The sequence below is a fragment of the Sorex araneus genome, chromosome 1, assembly GCF_027595985.1.
Source record: "Sorex araneus isolate mSorAra2 chromosome 1, mSorAra2.pri, whole genome shotgun sequence".
Lineage (NCBI taxonomy): Eukaryota > Metazoa > Chordata > Mammalia > Eulipotyphla > Soricidae > Sorex > Sorex araneus.
In genome coordinates, this window is record NC_073302.1 from 353,431,256 (window position 1) to 353,449,346 (window position 18,091).

At 36.9% G+C, this 18,091-nt stretch overlaps 2 protein-coding genes across 2 annotated transcripts in view; both read right to left on the minus strand.

Annotated features, from left to right (window-relative positions):
* Positions 1-3,864, minus strand: part of LOC101557335 (T-cell receptor gamma chain C region C7.5) — a 29,354-nt gene extending 25,490 nt beyond the window's left edge. Inside the window, exons 1-3 of the mRNA XM_055123647.1 lie at positions 3,790-3,864; positions 2,982-3,282; positions 1,149-1,152 (exon numbers count right to left, since the gene is read on the minus strand). Of these exons, the coding sequence (XP_054979622.1) occupies positions 1,149-1,152; positions 2,982-3,282; positions 3,790-3,832 (348 nt within the window). The 5' untranslated portion in view covers positions 3,833-3,864. The remainder of the gene's footprint in view (positions 1-1,148; positions 1,153-2,981; positions 3,283-3,789) is intronic.
* A 5,499-nt stretch (positions 3,865-9,363) lies between these two features.
* LOC129403404 (T-cell receptor gamma alternate reading frame protein) lies at positions 9,364-9,510 on the minus strand (the record flags this gene model as incomplete). The annotated part of the gene is given in 1 exon segment (XM_055131209.1): positions 9,364-9,510. A coding segment is annotated over 1 exon segment (147 nt), but the record flags the coding sequence as incomplete, so codon positions are not given.
* Positions 9,511-18,091: the final 8,581 nt, after the last annotated feature.

An 18,091-nucleotide genomic window follows, 5' to 3' on the forward strand; every position in this document is an offset into this window, starting at 1 on the left:
CCAAAGGTATTTGTACCTTTAAAATAAACTATCTACTCATACCCAGGTATATTTAGGGGGTTAAAATTAGGCTGATAGTAAAGGCCATGCCAGCTGTGAGGCTCTCTCAACACAGGGAATTCTGCCAGTTGTCATAACTGTTTCCTGTCATTCAAAGTCTAAAATTAAAAATGGCTTGTGTGGTAATGCAAAAGCAAAATACAACATATTTGGGAAATACTGTGGGTTCAAGTCCAAACCAGCAGGATAAAGTGAATACAGTGACTCGGATCAATGTTACAGTTTCCCAGTATAGGTAGTGTTAGATTTAGCCTCCACAGCAGTCAATGAAGCATTCTGTACCCCTGAAATGCCATATCATTGTAAGTCATTGATAAATTACCGGGGAAACATTGGAATCAATCTTATGCTCTGCTTTATGAACTAAGTTTTAAAACTTAGTTGATAAAGAAAAAGCAAAAAAAATGTAAAAAAAAACATTTGAAAATATGAAAAAGAATTTAAAAATCTATTGTCATTTTAACAATGTTTACAATGTCTTTGTGAGAACATTCCTTTTCCAAAAATCTATTCCTTTGCTCATTCATAATAAATAGCTTTTTATTTTCTATTATTATGAGATTGAAGCAATTGAGTTCTATCATCAGGCATTATTTTCAGGCTTAGTCTTCTTGTTATTTCTTTTTGTATGCAGTTCCTGCCTCATGAAGTCTTGAGTCATCCATGTGGCTTAAAATAGCCCTCTTCCAAACTCCTGTTAATAGTCTGATCTTCCCATAAGAATCATAAACACTCTTCATTGCATCTAGGTGATAAATCCTTTCTAGGATATATTCTATTTACTTTGCCTGGTTAGTCTGTCAACATAAAGCTATAAAGCTATTTCATCTATGCTGAAAATATGTTGTTTCATGTAAGCACCTTTGTAGATGATCTTTGTAGCTTGCTCTTTTGGATAACTTGCTATATTTTCTATATAATTTTTTACAGAGAAAGTCTGCCAATTTCTCTTATAGAGAAATGTAAAATAACTTCAGATACATTATATTTTACTTTTTTGATTCTGTTTCTACTATTTATCTTTTATATGTGTATGTAGTTTCAAGTTTGGGACCTATTTCTATGTTTCTCTGACTAAATGAATTAACATATCTTATAGAGGGGTTAAGCTGACAAAAAATACCCACAATTTAATTTTAGTTTTGCATGAGAAACTCTTTCTCTGCTCTCTCTCCTCTGTCTCTCCTCTCTTCTCTCTCTCCTTTGTCTCTCTCCTCTCTCCTCTGTCTCTTTCTGTCTCTCTGTTATTGTCTCTGTCTCTGTCTCTGTCTCTCTCTCCTTCTCTCTTGTTTTGGGGCTATACCTGGTTGTGGTCGGGGTTATTCCTGGATTCAAGGATCATGCCTGGTAGGCTAAAGAGACCAAATGAAGTTCCAGGGATTGACACCTGCTCAGCCAAGTACAAGGCAAGCACCTTACCTTGCAGTACTATTGCATCAGTCCTTTCATATATGTTTTTCTTATTATTGAAGTTGTACATTTTGGGGTAAATTTCTTAAGAATGCTTTTGCTAGGTCGAACGGTAAATATTTATAAACTTTCTTTAAAATATTTTAAAATTTGCATTATCACTAACAATGTATCATTCTCACCTATCATTCTCTCCACCAAGTCACAAACAGGTTATTTTGTAAAACTTACAGTATTGACAGTCTTATGTGTGAGAAATGATACCTTAATGTGATTTAAAACTGCATTTATATTATAAATGAATGTGAACAGTTTTATATGATTTTTATAACTATTCCTTAAGTTTCTCTTCATGAATTTGACATTTTTCCTGTTTCATGGTTTTTTCCATTTGTCTATAGGATATTTAAAACTTATTTGCAGTGTCAGGGATTCAACTCAGGGATTCACACAAACAAGGGAGATGTCCTACCACTGAGTCACCTCCCTGGCCCTTGAAAAGATATTCTAGTGATTGCCCATTGTCTTTGGATTAATTATTGTTAGTTTTCACCACATAAGCTTTGTTCTTATTTTCATATAGTAAAATCTTCAACATTTTATCTTAACCCCATGCAGCACAGCAAGAATTTGGGGTAAAGCATTAGATAATAATTATCATAATAGATAATTATCATTTAAATTTTTAGGTAAAGATATAATAAATATTTTAGGCTTGGGAACCTCAATGCCTTTTCTATAATTACTCACCTCTGCCACTATAATGCAAATAAGACAGATTGTATGTGAAGGAGCATATCTGAGTTTCAGAAATGGCAGGGAAAGATGTCCTTTTATAAATATCTAAAGAAAAATTTTCTTCTTTCATCTGTTTTCATTTTTTTAAATATGTAAATAATGTCTTTGGTTTCACTTTACATTTTAGTATTTATTTTTTAAAAATGATTTCATGTTCTCGAAGTCTTATCAGCCACTGCAATTATACTTACACGAGGAAGAGAACTCTATTATTCAGACTCAACAGAGAAGTCAATTTTTGATTAATTCCTTAGTGCATTAGTTTCCCTAAGCACAGAGCAGGAAGGGAGTCCTGGGCACAACAACAACAACAAAGGTGTGGCCCAAAACAACAACAACATAATAAATGCTGAGTTTCTTTCAGTGAACTGACCAAGTGCAAAAAGCAATCGCTCTGCAGTTTTCAAGTTGTTTTATCTATCCAAGCTTCAAATGACCATATTAAAGGGGAGAAAATGACAATTATGGCACAAACATTACAGTGATAATGTGGGCGGTACTATCACCAAAACACTCTGGCACGAAGGGTTTTCCCTTGAGTCTTTAATTCTCTGCACTGTCGGTAATAAACAGGAAGGCTGCCTGTGCTGTCTCCTAGGCCTGTCCAGGCTGGTTCTTCATGCAGGCTTCGTGGGCAGGCCGAGGGCAGCTCAGCCCTGCACCTGGTTTCTGTGCGGGCTCTCTGGGTGACTCCAGCATTGTGCATCCAGCACGCACAGTAGTACGTAGCCTCGTCTTCCTTCTCCAGGGATTTTATTATTAACGTTGCAGTAGATGTTTGAGTGTTTTTACTTGCCACAAGTTTGCTCTTCCCATCTATGTGACGATTAGCAGGGGTTGTTGTTGAGACATATATCAAACGTTCCATGTTCTTATTGCGTTTCTGCCGGTACCAGTGTATGTATGCGTTGTAAAAGTCTCCATTGTGCATCTTACAAGATATGGTGGCACTCTTCTCTAGGGTCATAGAAACTGATTTTTCAGGTTGTTCCAAAGACATCTGCCCAAGGCTAACTGCATTTGAAGAGAGAGAGAGAGAGAGAGGGAAAGAAAGAAAGAAAGAAAGAAAGAAAGAAAGAAAGAAAGAAAGAAAGAAAGAAAGAAAGAAAGAAAGAAAGAAAGAAAGAAAGAAAGAAAGAAAGAAAGAAAGAAAGAAAGAAAGAGAGAAAGAAAGAAAGAAAGAAAGAAAGAAAGAAAGAAAGAAAGAAAGAAAGAAAGAAAGAAAGAAAGAAAGAAAGAAAGAAAGAAAGAAAGAAAGAAAGAGAGAGAGAAAGAAAGAAGGAAAGAAAGGAAGAATGAAAGGAAGAAAGAAAGAAAGAAAGAAAGAAAGAAAGAAAGAAAGAAAGAAAGGAAGGAAGGAAGAAAGAAAGGAAGAAAGAAAAAGAAAGAAGAGAAGGAAGAAAGAAAAAGAAAGAAGAGAAGGAAGAAAGGAAGAGATATCCACATGAATAAGTGACATATTGCACATAATGAATTATTTTAGTGTTTCCAGTAGACTGAAATGATGGAGCAATAACTCACATGCCCAGAAGAATGAAAATATGACTGCTTTCAGGGAAGACATTTCCTCATCCAGACTGTCTTTCCGGGGAGAAGATGAGAGAGTGAGGGCCTTGTTAGGGTACACTAGGCCTTAAGCCAGTAGAAAGAGGTGGGGTGACTCCGTGTCTCTGAGGAAGTGGTAGCTTGAGATAGTCGATCTCTGGGCTGCTTCATGATCTGGCAAATGAAGATTTTTTTAGCAGAGTGCAGTACAGATGAGTCAAGACGTTCTATATCTGCAAAGAAGCTGTGGGGAAGTCTGGTCTTCATATTTATTCAATGGTTCCCCTTAATCCTGCATTAAAGAAACTGTACCAGAAAAGAAACTGTACCTGCTGAGTCTTCGCCACAAAAAGCTCATGTCTGGCCTCCCATGATGTGTGGGTGATTTAAGACTTGAATATAAAATCTAATTTTATGTACCACAACAAAGCAAAAATAAGGCAATGAAAATCTAATCTAATTGACACTAGTTTATATGACAAGAACTAAGTATTTTTCAAGCTAGTTTATCTTACAACTCAGAATCAAATTTCATTGATATTTTGGGTGCTGCCAAGAAGGAATTAACCTGCAAATGCTGGAGAACAAATAAAGCAGAGAAGCTATGGAAATGAGCTTCTACTAACCCTAGATCTTGGAAATGTTCCATAAATATTATGTCACCTGCAAGAAAAGTGACTAACACAAAGCATGTTGCTGATAAATATAACGCCAATAAGTAGCAGTCATTCATTACAGAAAATATCATTTAAATGAGTCATAATAAAAATGACAATAAAGGCACCCAGATTTTTTTCTCTGACCTTTACATATAGGTATGGGATTTTAACTACTATATTTTTATAAATATATGTGGTTTTTGTTCAATATTTAATAGTAAGCTTTAAATCAATACATCTTTTGTCTGTTGAGGACTTGATGTGTAAGTCATTGTAAGTATGTCCTTTAGTAAATGTTATTTTAAGATCATCTTATTTAATTATTTTAACAGTTCTGTGAGATAGCTGAGATAGCTCTCATAGTGATCTCCATTTGAAAGATGAGTGCCATGGCAAATAGACTAACTAAGAACCATTGTGTTGGCAAATATGACGGCTCCAATAAGTATGAGTCAATCAAAAAACACTTAGTCAAATTAGGTATAAAAATGACAATAAAGGGGCTGGAGCGATAGTACAGTGGTAGGGTGTTTGCCTTGCACATGGCCAATCCGGGTTCAATTCCCAGCATTCCATATGGTCCTCTGAGCACCGCCAGGAGTAATTCCTGAGTGCATGAGCCAGGAGTAACCCTGTGCATTACCGGTGTGATCCAAAAAGCAAAAAAGAAAAAAAGAAAAAAAGAAAAAAATGAAAAGAAAGACACTCTGTTTACTTATACTTTGAATTTATCTCCATAAGTTTATGGGTCAGAATAAGATTGCATGGTTTACAAGAAAATATCAATATTACTAGCGTTTTCATATTAGGATTTATATTTTCCTTCAATTAGCCTATTATTGTTAGAATATTGCAAGTATTTATATCATCTGTGTGAACATCTATTTCAGTAACCAAAGATAAAGACTCCTGTGTACCATTAATCTGTAGCTTAAATAAGTGCTCACATCTATGAGATACTAGCAGGGGTTGTTGTTAAGACATATATCAAAAGTTCTATGTTCTGATTTGGTTTTACTGATCCCTGTGTGTGTATGCTTTGTTAAAATCTCCATTATGTATTTAAATTATTCATTATAATGTATAACAATATATAGTAAGTATATTATATTATATACTGGAGATATTATAGTATCACTGTCATCCTGTTGTTCGTCTATTTACTCAAGTGGGCACCAGTAATGTCTCAATTACACTCAGCCCTGAGATTTTAGAAGCCTCTCCTTACTCGTCTTTTCCAACGATTGGAGGCTCTTTTAGGGTCAGGGGAATGAGACCTATTGTTATTGTTTTTGGCATATCGAATATGCCACGGGTAGCTTGCCAGGCTCTGCCGTGTGGGTGGGATACTCTCGGTAGCTTGCTAGGCTCTCTGAGAGGTATGTATATATCTGTTACTGTATTTGGGATGTGAATACACTATGGGGAGCTTGCTAGGCTCTCCCGTGTGGGCAATAGACTCGACAGCTTGTCAGGTTCTCCAAGAAGGAGAACTAGGCTATTAGATGTCACGAGGCCACATTGCGCACTTATGCCATCTCTGTATGTTGGCTGTTGATGGCATCACACAGTGTCAGGGGCAGTTTCTGGGAGTGACTGCCTAGCTACTGCAAAATGGAGGGTCTGGGTGAAAGAGGCCCAGTCTCGATCCAAGCACTCTTGGAGATCTCGGCCCCGGGTCCCGCACACCTGGCTTCCTCTGCCAGTTCCTTCATACATGAGGCTCATCTGAATGTGTGGAAAGTGGCCCTGAGCATGGCTGTGGCTGGGTTCCAGAGGTGTTTAATTATACTTCAATTATATTATAGGTCACTATTATATCTTGTGTCTTATTTCCTTACATATATACATACTACATATGCATATATAAGCATAAATATTTAGAGGCATGAGGAGACTTGAATCATCACATACACAATGGTAATACTTTAAATATTTTGAAGATAAAACTACAGTAGCCCAGTTTAAAAAATGTAAGTTTAATCAAAGTATAGAGGCAAAATAAGTCATCTATTCTCAAAGGGATAATCTTCTATGAGTTTGTTTATTTTCCATTCTCTGAATTCTTCTAACTAATAAAGATATTTCTATTTTCTGAGGTTATGGTATATTCATGATTTTTAAAATATATTAGTGTGAATATTTTAAAATTATTTTATAAGTCCAAGTAGCATTGTTTTCAATGGCTACATTTTATTCTAGGCTGGAGCGATAGCGCAGCAAGTAGGGCATTCACCTTGCACACGGCCAACCCAAGTTTGATTCTTTCACCCTTCTCGGAGAGCCCAGCAAGCTACCAAGAGTATCTCGCCCACACAGCAGAGTCTGGCAAGCTACCCGTGGCGTATTCACTATGCCTAAAACAGTAACAAGTCTCACAATGGAGACGTTACTGGTACCTGCTCAAGCAAACTGATGAGCATTGGGATGACAGTGATACAGTAATACATTTTATTCTACTGCCATTCTTTGAACACAATATAAACCTGGGATATTTCTCCCTACTTCTCAATCTTTAGTCCAACATATGAAAATCTGATGGACAATTAGTCTTAAGCTCTGACAGAGTGGCTCACTGTAGACCCTCAGTACTGCCATGGCAGCTCTTCTGAGCTTAGATGAGAAACAGCGCAGAAACGAGAGCAGGACTCTCTGCAAGATGCCTGGTGTTCCTGACTGAAAGGTTTGTGATAGAATCTGTGTTTCTCTCGGGCCTGGCTCTTTACCACAGTTTCTACTCAAAGGTTAGTAGACCACGGAAGAGATATTCTAGTCAGAGAAGACATGAATGGTCAAGAATCCTGAAAGATGCTGTGCATTAGCGTAGAAAGAGGAAGCTTAAGAGGTGGATTTTGTATCAGTCTTTTCTGTGAATCTCCTTCCTTTCTTTTAGTGACCTCCCTGCATTGGGAAATAGGACCAGCGTCCTTAGCAAGTGGATGATGAGGCTGTGTTTCTGTGACAGTAACTAACTAAATACGGAAATGTGTGTGGCAATGATGCAAGGGAAATCCCGGTGCCCAGGATGTGTAAGAAGAATGCATCACAAGTATCTCCAGGGTGACATCCTTCAACAATAGACATTTTATTAATTTATATTTTGTAAAATATATTAATAATACCGATATTTCATTTGTTTCATTAAAGTTCATAAATATTTTTCACATTTCAGGGCAAACTAATAGGTTTTGTTGGTTAATGTTTCACAAAGTTTAGTTTTGTTTTCTCAGACCAGCAAAGAAATAAACACCAGATTCATTTCTTCCAGAGTTTTGAGTAAAATCTATAGCTCCTCCTGGTGTCTTAATAAGCATGGAAGGATACATAAAACAAATTACATACTTGTAAGAGCTGGAGAGGAGGAAACAGTGACCGCAGCAAAATTGCTTAGTACATTTTGAAGAAATTTGAAGTTCTGAACCAGGTGAAGATATTATCTAACATTTTAATATAAATCAGGTATTAGCTATGCCTATTTTCTTTCTTTAAAAAATTCTGATTAGATATTTTTATTGAATCCCTGTGAATTACAAAGTTATTCATGGTTCAGTCTCAGGCATACAATGATCCAACCCCAATCCCTTCACCAATGTACTCTTCCCTCCAGCACCCACCCCAATCTGCCTCTGTGGCAGGTAATTTCTTCCTCTTATTTCCCTTTCCTTTAGGCACTGTGGTTTAAAATACTGTTGCTGAGGCTATCGTGAATTTGACTTCCTTTCATCACTGAGTCCACCTGCGGAGTGACCACCCCCTTCACCCTTGTCATAGTGGTCCCTTCCCAGGCCCTTCCTAGTGGAGAGCTTCTTACTGAAGACTAGTTCTCATAATCTTTAATTACACTGCCACTGGGCATATGTTTCTTTGTACCCCCTCCATAAAAATATTTTTATATATTTTTAATTTCTTTAGACAATCTCCATTTTTAGACAGTCTATTTTTAATTCTTTTTTGTGGGGCCACACTTAGTAGTGTGCAAGGGTTTACTCCTGGCTCTAGGATCTCTGGTTCAGAGATCACTCCTAGTGCAGCTCAGTGGACCACATGGGGTGCTGATATTGAATCTGGGTCAGCTGCTTGTGAAGCAAATGTCCTACCCACCATACTATTGTCCTAGTCTCTTAAATAATCTATAATTTTAATTTTATGGGGCCATACCAGTCTATCACAGGCATTCCTTAATTTATTATTTTGATTTCTTATTGGGCATCTGTGTTCATTTGGAGTTGCTATTAATGAAGATATAGTGAATGAACATTCCTGCACAAAAAATCTTGCTAGAAGTTTTCATTGAGTGTAGCAAGACTTGTATAATGTGATTCTGTTTGCTGAGTAAAGCATTCCTGAAAGACATATCATTGTTCTTATTTCAAAATCAAGATTATCAAAAGGGGTCTCTCTTTCTGAGCCTTTATTGTGTGCTAAGTTATTATATGTCCCCAAGGATCTTGTTCCATTAGCTCATAGCATTTTCCTAAAAACAGCATTTCTGACCTCAATAGTCCATATAATGAAAGTGAGGTGGAAAGAGCCATCTTTATTAAATTCTAAATTTCATACAATCTTATTATGTGAGAGATATAATATGCATGCTATCATTTAGTATAGCGATGTTTTAAGAACATTTTTATTTGCTTATTTTTTATTAGTACCTGTCAGAAAAGACAGGGATTCTCTGAGGGCGGGAATGGTTGGGGGCTTGTATTTATGTATACACCTACCTTCCTTTACTGAAGGAAAGAGAATCTCCTGATCAACCCCTCTTCTGTTAAACTCAAGTTTGACGAGACATTTGTGCTTCTTCTCCACTGACTCCCCGGTGACTGTCAGCCAGCTGATTTCACGTAGGTGTCCCCAGTCTTCATGGAATCTCCCTGCTGGGAGTCCAGTATCTTATCGCCATTCTCTTCTTTCCAATCTATCTTGATTACATCAGGGAAAATTTTCTCAAGAAGACAGAGGTAGGTTCCAGTCTTATGGAGGCTTATTTCAGCAGGTGAAGGAAGGAAAACAGTGGGCTTGGAGGGAAAATCTCCATCAAGTCTCTCTGTGAGAGGAAATGGAATGGCAGTTTATAAGCATTATTTGAGGAACACAAGCATTGTGTGGTTTGGGAACAACCCAGAGCACAATGAAAGGGATAAGAACTGCCATTGAGCTTTATGGCCTCATGGAATCACTTATCTACTCATTATCACTAGCTACTTATTATTGTCCTTACTTTCAATGGGAAAAGATATTGAACATGTTATTTAATTTTTCCAAAGTCACAACTACTAGGTTTCAAACCTGAATAGAAAATTGTCTTTTGTCCTTTCTCCACATGGTAATGACAGGTACGACTTTGTTGACCAGGATGAGGTTGTGTGTGTGTGATCAGGGTTATTCCTGGCTTTGTGCTCAGGGGTCACAGTGCCCACAGTGCCCTGGGAAGGCACACTCAGTCCCTGCAAGGCAAGCACCTTACCTGCTGCACTACCTCACCGCTGATGGTACAATTTTGAACTATCTCATATCAGGCTTCCAGCATTCACAAACTCATGCATTTTGAAAGGCTTTCGGGGCTGGAGTAATAGCACAGCAAGTAGGGCGTTTGCCTTGCATGCAGTTGACCCAGGTTCGATTCCCAGTATCCCATATGGTCCCCTGAGCACCGCTAGGGGTAATTCCTGAATGCAGAGCCAGGAGTGACCCCTGTGCATCGCCAGGTGTGACTGAAAAAGCAAAAAAAAAAAAAAAGAAAAGAAAAGCTTTTATTGTTTCATCATGAGAGAGGAACCTAGTCAGTTGATGGCCACTTTACAGGCCAATGCTTTTGGTAGGTTCTAATGTCATTTCTTTCACATCTCGTGAATTTGTTTTAAGTCTCTGAAAAACAACACACTTCCTTGTTCTGTAATCCTGCATAACACCACTCTTCCTTTCACTGAATCTGGAATGCACCATTTTATATCATTTATAATATAAATGCCAGGAGGATGTCTATCATTTTAAAATTGCTTTATACCAAGGACTGCTGTCAGGTCGCTGAACTACAAAAAGATTATTACTAACACATGGTAAAGTTTGGATCATATAGTGGTACCTTAGTAAGTATTAAAATACAATATAGCTTTCATTTTCCTTTGGTTTGGAGTTACTATGCAGATGTTCTCAGGTCTTGCTTCTGGCTCTGTACTCAGGGGTTTGAGGGAAAATTTGTGGTTCCTGACATAGAAACCAGGTTGACCGCAACCAAGACAAGTACCTCAGCTGTTCTAGCTACATATGTACATATTCTTACTGTAATTGCTTTCATTTCTGCCTTATCAAAATATTTCTCCTGTGTTCATGGCCTACAGATATAAAAAGATTGAATATGACTGTTTTAAACAACACAGTAACTTCTGTTAATGGAACTCTGCTTCAAGCTGTGGTAAAATTTATCAAGTTCAGCATTTAGTTTCAAATGTGCATTCTATGCCCAGCTTGGAAGTAGTGAAGCTCTCTTGGCGATTTTCGTTTTAATACAACACTTCAGTCTAATATCTGAACGTTGCGCAGTTCTTTTGTGGATGTTGTCAAGGCTAAACCTCAAGATTATTTTCTTTGCCATGAATATAGAAGCAAAGGAAAAATATTTCCAAGATGTCTGTTAAAATTCAACTATTAATTTCAGATTGATAAAATTATTCTCTATTGATCTTTTCAAGTAATGTACTTAACAGAATTTTATCTCACTATAGCAAATGTTTGCTAAAAGAACATCTTTCTGTGGAATTTCAAGGTTAGGCTTGTAGTTTCGTGTTGGAGAGAGTGATTTGCATGCACGAGACTCTGGATTTGATCTTTGATACCAAAACAAAAATATTTGTTTCCCCTAAAAATTGTACATAATATAAGATTTCTCAAATTTCTATAGGGTTTAGCATTTTCTTCCTACCTGCTGAATAAAGTGTTTTTATATTTGGTGAAATTTTGTACTTCTTCCAAATTTTCTTGCACACATAATATCAAAATACATTAAAAAATTACAAAGATATATATTGCCTCAATGATAATCAGCAATTATGTAGTACATTCATTGTCAATACAATGATTTAAATATTAAACTCTAATTCTATTTGCAATGAAACTCAAATGCTTTGTTAATATCTTTGAACAAGTTTTGAGTAAGTTTAAAAGTCAATGGGCAATTTTATATTTCTTATTTAAGAAGAAAAGGAAAAAATTGTTGAGGATTTCTGTCTTGTTAGCAAAACTTCTGATATTTTACTAGATCTATATGCAATAGTACTGGGTTTTATGTCATATTATAAATATAACTGAGCAATAATGAGTTTACGTCAATTTTAGTCAGTCGGCTTTTAGTGGTGTTATTTTATTGATTATAGTGATAATACAGTATATCTCCAACTGTATACTTTGTTTATACATTTTGAAATGTTATGTAGAATTATTTTTAATTTAACCATATGTTTAGATAGTTTTGGCTGCCAATATATTGAAGAATCTGGAATATGAGAGCAGAGTGGCAGGTAGGGCACTTTCCTTTCATGCAGCCAAGCTGGGTTCAATCCCCAGCACCAAACAGGGTCTCACACCACCAGGAGTAAACAGAGCATGAGCAGACAAGACCTAAGAACAAGTGCACACACATCTATTCTTACGTATGAGTATGTAAGAATCCTAATTATTTCCATGAATCCTTGCTTCTTTGTAGGAATACTTCTGATACATTATACTAAGAAAAATTAAAATCAGCTTACTAATTTTAAAACATTTTACAACACTATTCTTATTGACTTACCCTTTCCTTAGATACACTATTTGTTTCACTATTTTAACTCAGGATATAGCCAACATTAACCAATGAATTTATTAATATTTATTTTATATTGCCTTGTATGAGGCCGACCCGGGTTCGATTCCTCCACCCCTCTCAGAGAGCCCGGCAAGCTACCGAGAGTATCTCGCCCGCACGGCAGAGCCTGGCAAGCAATCCGTGGCGTATTCGCTATGCCAAAAACAGTAACAAGTCTCACAATGAAGGCGTTACTGGTGCTCGCTCAAGCAAATCGATGAGCAACGGGATTACAGTGACAGTGACAGTTATTTTATATTATACAATATATTTAATTATATGTGGTTAATGCCTACACTTTTGAACTTACATATTAATTTTTTTCTTTAGATATGTTTTGTAAGCTAATTAGCAGTGTTTTGGTGTGGTTGAAATAATTTCTATTGTACATAAAATGTAAACCAGGTAAAATAGAAACATTTCAAAATTATTACCATGTACCTATGTCCCTCTCGGAGAGCCCAGAAAGCTATAGTAAGTATCCCGCCTGCACAGCAGAGCCTGGAAAGCTACCCCAGGCATATTCGATATGCCAAAAACAGTAGCAACAAGTCTCACAATAGAGATGTTACTGGTGCCTGCTCGAGCAAATTGATGATTTGCAGGAAGACAGTGCAGTGCAGTATTTATTTACAAAATTAAATAATATTATTAAAGTATATTATCTGAGTTGTTTATATTTCATTAAGATGTAGGAGTGAAAATTTATATAAATTTATACATGTCGATTACATTTAATTGAAATAAAATTTTAATCTAATATTGATAGCAATACTTATTTGTGTTTATTTTATTTACTTCTTTTATCAATAAATAATTGTGATTATTTAACATTTAAATTTTCATATCTTTGTAATTTTATGTCTTGGTTGGCTGGAGCGATAGCACAGCGGTTTGGCATTCGCCTTGCACGCGGCCGACCCAAGTTCGATTCCTCTGCGCCTCTCGGAGAGCTACTGAGAGTATCGACCCTGAGCAGCAGAGCCTGGCAAGCTACCCGTGCGTATTGGATATGCCAAAAACAGTAACAATAAGTCTCTCAATGAGAGACGTTACTGGTGCCCGCTCAAACAAATCTATGAGCAATGGGATGACAGTGACAGTGACATCTTTCTTCTGATAAACATGCAAAACCCATACTTTCATATGTAAAATTCTTATTTATTGGTTATAAATTTAAAGGCCAATATATTATCGTCATGGTGATGCTATCAATTAAACTGAGGAATTAATTATGATTTAAAACACATTAAAAACAACAAAAACAAAATGTAAATACATCTTAAACTTTTGGTCTAATACAGTGAGAAAAAACTCACTAGAGGAAAATAGTTATGAATGAAAATTTAAATAATTCTTCATTTTAACAGTTCAGGAGTACAATTGAAGTCCTGAGGAATTTCTGCTGTCAATAATACTGGACGAGAACAAACTCTATGCTAGGTACAAGTCTCTCTTTGTTTTCATTCCAATTAATAGAACTCTTGTTCAATACTTGCTATGTGTTGGACAATGTGTCAAGTACTTTATTCATATTCAGTTTTTCATACAATCCCAACTGGATACCACTTTCCTATTTTATGGATTAGGAGACTGAGGCCAGAGACCACTCACCCTGGTTCACATAAATAGTAATTGATGGCGTCAAGGCTCCAGGTCAGCCGACTCCAAAGCTCTTTCATAACTTAGCCATCAGAAAACTAATGTATCACCTCACAATACTGACCTGTTTGTGCTACACACTTGCAGGACGGCAGCATACAGCAAGTACCAACACTACACACGTTGACATGTAGACACAGCTGAACCCTACCACAATATTTTCACAGTGTTGTCCAAAATATCTTTTATTAGAATTATTTGGTTTAAAGTATCTCCTACTAGTCCAACCTCTATTTTAATTTATGACTTTGAGGTGGGGCTCCCAGGATTATCCCAACCAGCTCTCGGTGTTCAAGAATGCATGCAAAGATACGGGGGGGAGAAGAGGCCAGGCAGTCTGGTGAGCAACGCAGCCGGAGAAATGCTCGGACCCGAATCCGGGCCAACAACACCAGGGATCCAGACGGAGGAGGTACAGCTGGCACACCTTCTCCGGATGGAACCCTGGCGACACTGAGCAGCAACTAACACGGCTCCGGGTTGCGGGACTGGAACACATCCGAGCCGCGCGGCCGCGTTAGCGGCCGCGCGACCTTTTCTAAAAACTGAAAATATACAATCTTTTAATGACAAACCAATTATCAAATGCTTCCTTAGTAGGGCTATCTTGTTTGGGGGCACAACTCCCAAAACAATAGTGAGTTTTGTGTTGAAATATGGGACGTAATCAAGGTGAAGAGAAAATGAAGTGAAATTCATCAGTCATACAGTTGGGGTGGGGGGCGGGGGGTATACTGGGGATTTTGGTGGTGGAATATGGGCACTGGTGAAGGGATGGTGTTTGAATATTGTGTAACTGAGACATAAGCCTGAAAACTTTGTAACTTTCCACATGGTGATATAATAAAAATTTTTAAAAAATAAAAAAAAAAAGATGCGGGGGGATCTTGTGGCTCTGGGAACAGAAGGTGAGATGGGTGCATGCCAGTTTCTTGCTCTAGTCTCTGACCATCCCCAGTCCAGAGCTCAGCATCTAATCCCCATTGTCCTCATATTTTTCTAAAACTGTTACTACTTATTGTTCTAATATGATCATTTCCCAGCTTCCCTTCAGTTGAAAAATTTGCGTTCTTCTGGTACATACCTGTGATGACAAGTTTGGTTCCACCACCAAAGACTTTTTCCACGTTTTCACAGTGATTCAACCTCTTTCAAAAACCTTATACTAATTTAGCTTCTTGGAGTTGCAGAGAATTTTGGTGGTCTATGATTCACAAGGCCAGATTTTTGTTCTGGTTCATTTTCTTGTAAGTTCCATGACTGAATATTTATGTTAATTATATTATATTAATTATATTAAAGTAAATTTAAATGGTTCTTATTAATCTGAAAATAATATAAGCTCAAATCTATGCAAATTCCTGAAATAGTAAGAACAAAATAATAAAATGGGATGTGCAAAGCAATTTAACTAAGCTTGCTTTGGAAATAAGAAACTATCATCATTAGAAGAAATATGTTCAGGATGACTTATCCAATATGATATTTTTAGCTCATGGGACCCTTATTATATGAATTCAGTATTTGGGGAGGTTGTAACAAGACTGAGGAGAATGAAGCATACAAACCAGTTCCAGTAAAGTTTTTTACTTTCCACTGGGCTCCAGTTTTTCTAGAATTTTCAAAAGAGCTTTTGAAAGTCATGTTGCAGAACTATAATTTCCAAAATCCCAATTTAATAAACAATTACTTGTCTTCTCCAAAATCCTAGTATTTAGAAAGAAAATGTTGGATACAACCTAAAATTCTATTTAAATATTTAAACACAGTCTATTTAAACAAAACAACCTAATTAACTTCTGATATTTTTACTAGAAATTTTAATCCTGCCCTGTTTATTAATTTTTCAATTAGTTGGGAGTATAAAGTGAGCTCTGAGCTATTTAATTTGGTAAAGAAATTTAGTATAATCTATAGCATTGTACTAGCTTCTGTATCTTTAATACTACTGATGCTGGTAGAGAAGGAAAATTGAATCAAAAGTATCAAATCATTTGTCAATGTATAGAAATATCATAAGCATAATATTTGAGCATAATATAAATGCAGATTCAGCATGATGGATTTGAAAGGAAGAGAGCTCATGAATATAAGGCATTCTGCCTTGCTGGCAGCTACAGGTCAAAGGACAGAGGTCCCAAAAGAGAGTCAATAGCTTATCTGCTAGCCTAGAAATTTGTAGGAATTGGAGAATTGTCTTATTATCTCCTTTATCTCTAATACTTGGCACAGAAATTATTTTTAATAAATATTGAGAATATATATGGACAAACGAAGATGTAAAATGATTGTAAACCTTTTCATGGACTCAGGAGATGAACTGGTTTATTGAATTCACAGAAGTTCATTAAACTGGCCCATCTCTAGGCAATGTGGCAAGGGCCATAATCACAACAGGGCTAAGCCCACCTTGTAAAAAGGTACAGTAATAAGAGTAAGTGGAATTTTTTCATATTCTATGGCCATTTACTACAAGAGTAGTTTTGATCTCTTTTATCACTGTTAAAGATGAGATCAATATAACAACAGGTTTTTCAAACATGAAAAGAGAAGACCTCTATGCTTTAAATCAGAAGCAGAAAAGTAGTAACAAATTATCTCATTTAAAACACCTTCTACAAGAAAATTATCTAGGATCAATAACCTATATTAATGTTTTACAAATGTGGTGCCCAGATATTTTAATTTCTAGCTAGCATCTATCCATGTTTATATTCTCTTATGCTGTCTAAATGTGGCATTTTAGTCCGCTCACACGCAAGGAAATAATCATTTACAAAATAGTTTAGTTTACATATAGTTATCAGGGGCTGGAGCGATAGCACATCGGTAGGGCGTTCGCCTTTCCCGAGGCCGACCCGTGTTCGATTCCTCCGCCCCTCTCGGAGAGCCCGGCAAGCTACCAAGAGTATAGCGCCCGCACGGCAGAGCCTGGCAAGCTACCCGTGTGTATTGGATATGCCAAGAACAGTAACAATATGTCTTTCAATGAGAGACGTTACTGGTGCCCGCTCGAACAAATCGATAAGCAATGGGATGACAGTGACAGTGATAGTTATCAGACCTTCAAAACTACTGATCACACAGGGTGGAATACAGATCATGGTGATCTCAAAGTTGCTTTTAAAAACACCCCATCTATCAGTTTTCAGTGCAAAAGTAAAAATAGAAATGCGACTTACCCAGGGAAATTACTATGAGCTTAGTTCCTTCTCCAAAAATCTAGATCCAGTTTGTGGTATCACATTGGTTACAGCTTTTACACATGTTCTATGTGTCATGGCATGACTAGTAGAAAAAAACTTAATACTGGAAGTTTGGTTTTTTGCTTGATTTGGTTTTCATCACCTTTAACATTCAATAGGTTTTCCTCAGATAAGCTGACATGTTTCAAAGTTTGTTTTCTACCAATAATCACTGGAAAATGATAGTATTGGGAAAGGAAATATGAGAAAAAGAAGAAAATAGGACCAACTGGTTAACATACCACTATTTATAAAATAACAGAATAGGAAACTAACAGCCAAGAATAGTGGAGATAAGTACCAGGAGGTTGGCTCCAAGTCTTGGAAGCTGGTCCCACATGCTGGAGGAAGGGGCAGCTCCCATAGAGAAGGGAACACCAGGTAAAGTGTGGTTTGAGGACCCGCACAGGATGGGAGATGCACTCTGAAAATAGAATATAGACCAAACACGATGGCCACGTAGTGCCTCTGTTGCAAACCACAACACCCACAAGGAGAGAGAGAGAACAAGGGGGAATGCCCTGCCACAGAGGTAGGGTGGGGTGGGGGGGATACCGGGAACATTGGTGGAGGGGACTGGGCACTGGTGGAGGGATATAAACAAAATGCAAACATGAAAGCTCACAAGTTTGTAACTGTAACTCATGGTGATTCACTAATAAAAATAAAATAAAATAAAATAATAAAAAATAAAGATTGCCAGAAAAGTATTCGGACTTTTGAGATTTACTTCCAGGTGTTCAGTTGTAAAACTCCTCAGAGATTGCATCAAAGGAGAGATTCTTCTGTTCTCACATACACCAGGACCACTTCATCAGCTATTTGGAAACATTTCTCTTTAAAGGAGAAAATGTTTCAGTAACTGAAGT